Source organism: Hylobates moloch, unplaced genomic scaffold (assembly GCF_009828535.3).
Source record: "Hylobates moloch isolate HMO894 unplaced genomic scaffold, HMol_V3 SCAFFOLD_9, whole genome shotgun sequence".
In the NCBI taxonomy this organism is placed as follows: domain Eukaryota; kingdom Metazoa; phylum Chordata; class Mammalia; order Primates; family Hylobatidae; genus Hylobates; species Hylobates moloch.
Window position 1 is genome coordinate 15,949,399 of NW_026652284.1, and position 8,056 is coordinate 15,957,454.

Below are 8,056 nucleotides of genomic sequence, written 5' to 3' on the forward strand. Positions count from 1 at the left end.
CCGTGGGATCCTGGACTAAAGACTAGGCCATTCCTGAGCCCCCATTTCCCCATGTGAAAAGGGAACTGCCTACTTCAGAAGGTTGGTATGATGTGTGAGGCTCCTGGCACACAGCGAGTGATGGGGATGGTAGTGGTGTCAGGCCACCGCCTACCTTCAGTATGGAAGGAAACTGGTTTTAATTCCTGATGAGCTCTCCTGGCCCCTCCCACCCCACAGAAGTGCATTCACCTGAACCGTGACATCCTGAAGACGGAGCTGGGCCTGGTGGAGCAGGACATCATCGAGATTCCCCAGCTGTTCTGCCTGGAGAAGCTGACTAACATCCCCTCTGACCAGCAGCCCAAGAGGCCCTTCGCGAGGCCATACTTCCCTGACCTGGTGAGGGGCGACTGGGCATCCCTGGGTGGGGGAGGGCCCGTCCAGGCAACACTGGCTGCCACCTCACTGTGCTGGACTGCAGAGATGGGGGACAGCAGATAACTGTGCCTATAAGGAAATGGGAGGGAGACCCCTTTTCCCCCATCTCGGTTAGGGACACCCCTCCCAGAGAGCCCAGTGTACTGGGCCTGAAGGCTTAGAGGTTCCCCAGGCAGTTACTATGGGCCAGGTGCTTTAGGAGCCTCAGCGAGCTGCCCCCGCCCCCGGCCCTGCCCAGTCTAAATGGATGAACCTGTGAGGCCCACTTCAGATGGGGTGCTATGCAACCCAGAGTCGAGGTTGCCGCGCATCTGCCAGCAGTGAGGCCTTGGGCAAGCTACCTCAGGGTGTGGGTCTTCCTGTCTGCTATCTCCAGGGTCCGGGGCAGCAGTGTCTGATACATGGAGGTACATCAGCACTTAAAATAACATTCTAGGCCGGGCGCGGTGGCTCATGCCTGTAATCCCAACACTTTGGGAGGCCGAGGCAGGCGGATCACCTGAGGTCGGGAGTTTGAGACCAGCCTGACCAACACTGAGAAACCCTGTCTGTACTAAAAATACAAAATTAGTTGGGTGTGGTAGCACACGCCTGTAATCCCAGCTATTCCAGAGGCTGAGACAGGAGAATTGCTTGAACCCGGGAGACAGAAGTTGCATTGAGCCTAGATCGCTCCATTGTACTCCAGCCTGGGCAACAAGAGTGAAACTCCGTCTCTAATATTCTATTCTGCTTGGCTGGTCATGGTGGCTCACCTGTAGTTCTAGCACGTTGGGAGGCTGAGGTGGGAAGATCACTTGAACTCAGGAGTTGGAGACCAGCTAGGGCAACATAGTGAGACCCTGCAACTTTTTAAAAAAAAAAAAAAAAAAAAAAAAAATGCTGGGGCCAGGGTGCAGTGGCTCATGCCTGTAATCTCAGCACTTTGGGAGGCTGAGGTGGGTGGATCACTTGAAGTCTGAAGTTCGAGACCAGCCCGGCCAACATGGTTGAAACTCTATCTCTAGTAAAAATACAAAAAACTAGCTGGGCGTGGTGGTGCATGCCTATAATCCCAGCTAATCAGAGGCTGAGGCAGGAGGATCCCTTGAACCCAGGAGGTGGGGGTTGCAGTGAGCCAAGATTGCACCACTGGACTCTAGCCTGTGTAACAGAGCAAGACTGTCCCCCCCAAAACAAAAAACACTGGGTATGGTGGCACATGCCTGTAGTCTCAGCCACTCAGGAGGCTGAGGCAGGACAATTTCTTGAGCCCCGGAGGTGGAGGAGGCTGCAATGGACCACTGCACTCTAGCCTGGGCAACAAACCAAGACCTTGTCTGATAAACCAAACCAAAAAAAAAAAAAATTCTGGGGCCGGGCGTGGTGGCTCACACCTGTAATCCCAGCACTTTGGGAGGCCCAGGCAGGCGGATCACCTGAAGTCAGGACTGCGAGACCAGCCTAACATGAGAAACTGCCTTTACCAAAAATACAAAATTAGCCAGGGGTGGTGCATGCCTGTCATCCCAGCTACTCGGGAGGCTGAGGCAGGAGAGTCGTTTGGACCCGGGAGGTGGAGGTTGCAGTGAGCTGAGATCACACTGTTGCACTCCAGCCTGGGCAACAAGAGCAAAACTGTTTTTTTGTTTTGTTTTTAAAAATTCTGTTCCTACTTATTCTAAACCAGAAGTTATAATCAGGAGTGGGGCTGTGAGTACAAGAGGTCCTGGCTTCACCAAGCCTATGCCGACTGTGGCTCACATATGAACTTTCTCATGTAACAACTGACCCATTATATAGGTGTTTAAAATGAACTGAGGCATTTGAGTGCCCTAATTCTCTAAACACTTGCTGACCTCTTCCCTGGGTCCTAGGGACACAGGCCCTGCATGCTCCAATCGTACATGGGTGTCTTCTAACTTGATCAGCTCAGTGTGGTCCGGTAGGGGTGAGTAATGGTAAGAAGCTGCTTTGAGGAGGAGTTGAGATACGAAAGATGCGCAGCAGTCAACTGACAAAGCGGGGATGGGGAGAGTGTTCCAGTGGAGGCGGCAGCCATGTGTTGCATCCAGATAAGAGGCCAGAATAATCGAAACATAGAAACTGGAGAAGTTGACAATCCCAGACCTTGGCCAGGCAGGATTGTATCTGGCTGTTGAGAAACAGCCATTGTAGGGCTAAGCAAAAGTGAGCTGGGTTTCACGTACATGGAGGAGGCGGCTGCCTGCCTGCTACGCCTGGTCTGGCCTGACCACAGACAGGCAGGTGGGGTGGCTGGTTTTCAGGCCTCTGATCCCTGTCCAGGCCTCACCCACCCTGTCTTTCTGACAGCTGCGGATGATTGTGATGGACAAGAACCTGGGGATCCCCAAGCCTTTCGGGCCCCAAATCAAGGGGACCTGCTGCCTGGAAGAAAAGATTTGCTGCTTGCTGGAGCCCCTGGGCTTCAAGTGCACCTTCATCAATGACTTTGACTGTTACCTGACGGAGGTCGGAGACATCTGTGCCTGTGCCAACGTCCGCCGGGTGCCCTTTGCCTTCAAATGGTGGAAGATGGTACCTTAGACCCAGGCCCTGGAGCTGCCAGCTCTGCCCCAGCGTGGATGGCCCACTGTCACCATGCAACGGTATGATTCCTTGCCCAGTAGAGGAGGCTGGAGAGTCCAGGAAACACAACCCTTTCTTCCCTGTCCACCCCGACCCTCAGACCCAGTAGGATGGCAAATGCCGCCAGCTTGAACCCCTGTGGGGAAAAGATGGAAAAGTGTTCAGTCAAAAGTGGTGTTTACTAAATAGCTAATAAAGCGCTGGTGGGCGCGAATGCATCTTGGTGGTGACCTCCTTGTTTGGGGAGGGGATGAGTGACAACTGAGGACAAGGCTGAGCTGAGATACCTATGGCCATGCTGGCCTGCTTGTGTCGGGGGACAGACTTGGCTACGTGAGTTGCTGTCCTTCCCCTCATCTCTAAATTATGTCTGTGGCAGGAAGTGGTTGGACTTATCCAAATGGACTTAGATTATCCAAATGGATTTAAGATTATCCAAATGCTGCTCTGGTTTAAGCAACTGGAACAGGCTGGGTCTAGAGTCCAGGGTCCAGGCTGGAAGAAGGTCGAGGGCCTCCCCCTTGGGCCTGGTAGGACCTGGAGGGGGCAGGCCTGCGGTGGGGGTGCCATGCCTGGCGGGCAGCTGGCCTCAGCAAGTGGAGGTACTGGTCTCCTTGGGTCTGTAGGTGTGGCCTCTGAGAGAAGGCATAGCAGGGGCGGACCTGGGCTGACCCTCAGCCTGAAATGTCCCCTCCAGGGCCCAAAGCCGCGTATTCCCATCTTACCACCCCTGTGTTAATGGCACAGGGATGCTGTTAAGCTTTAACAGGTGCTGTGGCTCCCAACCTGCTCCTCCTGGATGATGATGACTCTAGGGCACACTAATCCTCAGGGTAGGACCTGAGAAGAGAGCCCTGTGTCCACGTCCCACAGGGAGTTGAAGGCAGAGCTGGGCCTCAAACTAGCCCCCGTCCTAGCACCTGGGGCTCTGTGGGCAGCAGGCAGGACCTGGCCAGCCTCTGCCAGCTGCTGGGGCAGTGGAGGAGGGTCATCCTAAGGAAGCGAGGCAGAAGCCAGGGTTGGGGCAGCAGGGCTGGTCTCTGGATCAGATGTGGGTCTTCATCCAGGAGCTGCGCCCTGGTGTGCCAGCTACCCCAGGACATCTTACGACATCTCATTAACCTGCCTATGGTGGTGCAGAGTTTATGGACTACACTAGAGACCTCTTGATGTATTCATGGCTCTGACCCCTATACCAGCCTGGGACTGACACCAGGTCTTCAAATATGGGGAGGGATGGATGAGCTCATGTGCATTTTCAGATAGTCTAGAAAAGCCAAAAGAAATAGGGGACTCTGGACCCCAAGGGCTGGGGCTCCATCTCTAGGGAAAAAGGGGAGAGGGAAGCCCTAGGGCCAGAAGGGGGACAAAAGGTCCACTCTTCCACCCCCATGGGCTTTTCCTAGGGAATTCGCCCACCTCTGCCAAGGGCCGCCTTAGGGTGGATGAACTGGTCCCTCCTCTGACCCTAACTAGACCCTCACCCAGAGCTTTGCTTTTTTTTTTTTTTTTTGAGACGGAGTCTTGCTCTGTCGCCCAGGCTGGAGTGTGGTGGCGCGATCTCGGCTCACTGCAAGCTCTGCCTCCCAGGTTCACGCCATTCTCCTGCCTCAGCCTCCCCAGTAGCTGGGACTACAGGCGCCTGCCACCACACCCGGCTAATTTTTTTTTTCTTTCTATTTTTAGTAGAGACGGGGTTTCACCGTGTTAGCTAGCATGGTCTCGATCCCCTAACCTCGTGATCCGCCCGCCTCGGCCTCCCAAAGTGCTGGGATTACAGGCGTGAGCCACCGTGCCCGGCCCACCCAGAGCTTTTCAGGTCAGCCCTGAGCCCCTCCTGCCCCACCTGCCTAAGTGTCCTGCAGAAGATCTTGGCAGCTTGACACCCGTCTCTCCTGTTACCTCCCTGGCAGCACGGCGCTGATGGCACCTGGAGAGGCGCCCTCCCAGCCCTGGCTGTTAGCAGACACTTGCAGCAGAGAGCTGGGTGTACTTGGCTTGCACAATGTTATAAACGTCTCTAAGTTAGGCACCGGCAATTTACTCAAAGTCTGGATTTCCAGCTCCTGCTGCCAAGTCTTTAGACCTGACCACACTGGGCCCGAGGCTGAAGACTCACTGGCCACACCCTCTAGACAAAGATGTGCTCCAAAAGGCCTCAGTCCCCATCCCTCCCCACTGTGTTCCCCTGCAAAGGTCAGTGGTCATTTGGCGCCATGCTTGCACTACTGCTGTAGGGAAGGAGAGGAAATGCTCCCTGTACTGGTCAAAGGCGAGAAAACAAGCTGAGTGGGCTCTGTGCCTCAGTTTCCTCACCAGCGCAAGTGGGTAAGAGTTGTGCCTGTCTCGAGGTTGTTCTGAGGACCGGAGTTATTTACATAAAGCCCTAGAAAGACACATGGCACCTCTCATTCCTGAAGGCTGGGAGACCACATCTCTGTAGAAGGAAACAAAACCCTCCATTGCCTGCATAGCAGACACACGGCCAGGCGCAGTGGCTCACGCCTGCAATCCCAGCCCTTTGGGAGGCTGAGGCAGGTGGATCACTTGAGGCCAGGAGTTCAAGGCCATCCTGGCCAACATATGGGGAAACCCCGTCTCTACTAAAAATGCAAAAATTAGTCGAGGCATTGTGGCATGCACCTGTAATCCCAGCTACTTGGGAGGTTGAGTGGCTGAGTTGAGAGAATCACTTGAACCCAGGAGGCGGAGGCTCCAAGATCATGCCACTGCACTCCAGCCTGAGCAACAGAGTGAGACTTCGTCTCAAAAAAAAAAAAATAAATAAATCACAGGAAATGCTGGCGGGGTGGGGGGTGAGTGGGGGAGTGCTGGGGACCCAGTGTGGGGGCAGCAGAGGGTTTTAGAGATTCCAGCCCTCCCATGTGCCTCCCAACCTGTAACAGGCCATCTTTGAGTTCTTTAGAGGCACCGAGTCCTCTCCCCTCCAGGCTGCTTCAGTGCCCAGAATGCTCTTAACGGGGTGACCCCCATTTCCCTTCCAAAGCCTTGAAGGGGCTGTTCCTGTCTCCCCTTCCCTCCTCCCTGCATCCCTGCCTGCTGAGTCCTCCCAGTCTGGAGAGTGGGCTCCATTGCTACTGTCTGGTGTTAACACCAGCTAAGCTGGATCCTGAGACCGTCCAGCGTGGCTATCCCGCGTGGCGCTCTCGCAGCTCCCCGCCCTTCAATGTGGGGCTGGGGCAGGTGTTCGCGGCAAAGCAGGGCTGGGTAGGAACGGGTAAGTCCCCTTCCCCATTCGCCATCCTTCCAGCCCTTTCCACTCTTCCCTGGGAGCCTGAGCTGCTGAGAGTGGAGGACATCGGCCAGCAAGGCTGCTGGCTTGACGGGGCAGGACGGTAGCAAGAGGCAGCAGCTTTGCAGGTGAGAAAACCCCAGAGCCAAAGGCCGGGCGCGTGGCTCACGCCTGTAATCCTAGCACTTCGGGAGGCTGAGGTAGGGGGCGTCACCTGAGTTCAAGAGTTCGAGACCAGTTTGGTCAACATGGCGAAACCCCATCTCTACTAAAAATACAAAAAAATTAGCCAGGTGTGGTGGCATGTGCCTGTAATCTTAGCTATTCGGGAGGCTGAGGCAGGAGAATTACTTGAACCCGGGAGGAGGAGGTTGCAGGGAGCCAAGATTGTGACACTGCACTCCAGCCTGGGGGACATTAAAAAAAAAACAAAACTCCACAGCTGCCCGTGAGGAGCCTGTCTTCTCTGCCCCCTGACTTCAGGAGGCTTCTCCCATCCCAGCCACAGGCCTACAGCTACTCTGTATTGGCCACCTACGCTGCCCCTGGAAGGGCAGGTGAAGGTCTCCTGGATGTTCTCGAAGCTCTCAAGGCAGCCCCTCCAGGGTGGCCACAGGTCACATGGGCTCCCTGTCCTCAGCCAGGGGCAGGATGGGGGAGCAGGGGAGACCATCTTTGTTAAGGATTTTTGTGGTTCCAGGTACAGGTCTTCCTACCTGCCCCACTGTGTCCCTCAGCCAAAGCCATTTTCTCTCCGCACCCCACTTCCCTCTATAACACAGGAATAAAGAACAGCCTTCCCTCCAAGACTGTCTGTGTGGCCGGGAGCGGTGGCTCACACCTGTAATCCCAGCACTTTGGGAGGCCGAGGCGGGCAGATCACTTGAGGTCAGTTTGAGACCAGCCTGGACAACATGGTGAAACCCCGTCTCTACTAAAACTACAAAAATTAGCCAGGCATGTGGTGGCCACCCGTAATCCCAGCTACTCAGGAGGCTGAGGCAGGAGAATTGCTTGAACCCAGGAGGCAGAGGTTGCAGTGAGCTGAGATTATGCCACTGCACTCCGGCCTGGGCGAAAGAAACTCCGTCTCAGAAAAGACCGTCCGAGTGGACTGCAGGAGTCAGGGGTGACACACACAACACTCAATTTGCAGCATGTGCCCAATACACAACAGCCAGTGTGTGCCAGCCAGGACGCTGCCCCCAGCAGTGGCTTCCCTGCCCACGGGGGCTCTTCCAGGGCAGCAGCATCTGATGGGAAGCTCCAAGCTGCCAAGGGGGTAGATGGGGAAACACCGTGTTTTACATGTGGACTGTCCTGCAACAGTGCACTTGCTGCTTCTGCAGCTAAGAGGCCATGGGAGACAGTTTCCTCCTCTCCCAAACTGGGCCAATGCCTGCCAGGAGGGACTGGTCTGGACACTATTCAGCCAGTAAACACAAGGCGGCCAGCACTCGAGGTTCCAGGGATCCCAGGAATCTCTGTGGCTGCAGGGAGCCGGCATCCTGTGCAAGGGTCTTGTCTAGGACTCTGCCTGGTATAGACTCAGCAGCAGCCTAGAAGTGAATGAATGCTTGCCAGTCCCGGAGAAGCAAGAGCGCCCGGGGTCTCTGAACCTAGGACCAGCCTCCTGGTGCCCTCTGGTGGGCAGTTGGCCACACTGCCTGCACGGAGCAGCACTGGCCAGAAGCCACGGCTCGGGGCCTGACCACAGAGCCCCCTGCTGAAGTCTGGGGAGTGGGTACACATGCATGTTGCTGGGCACACAGCACATGCAGTCACTGTTCAGAA

At 55.5% G+C, this 8,056-nt stretch overlaps 1 protein-coding gene across 1 annotated transcript in view; it reads left to right on the plus strand.

Annotated features, from left to right (window-relative positions):
- The window catches only part of PADI6 (peptidyl arginine deiminase 6), a 30,016-nt gene extending 26,790 nt beyond the window's left edge, over positions 1 to 3,226 (plus strand). The window contains exons 15-16 of the mRNA XM_032759080.2: positions 220 to 381; positions 2,734 to 3,226. Coding sequence (XP_032614971.1) covers positions 220 to 381; positions 2,734 to 2,967 — 396 coding nt within the window. The 3' untranslated portion in view covers positions 2,968 to 3,226. The remainder of the gene's footprint in view (positions 1 to 219; positions 382 to 2,733) is intronic.
- Positions 3,227 to 8,056: the final 4,830 nt, after the last annotated feature.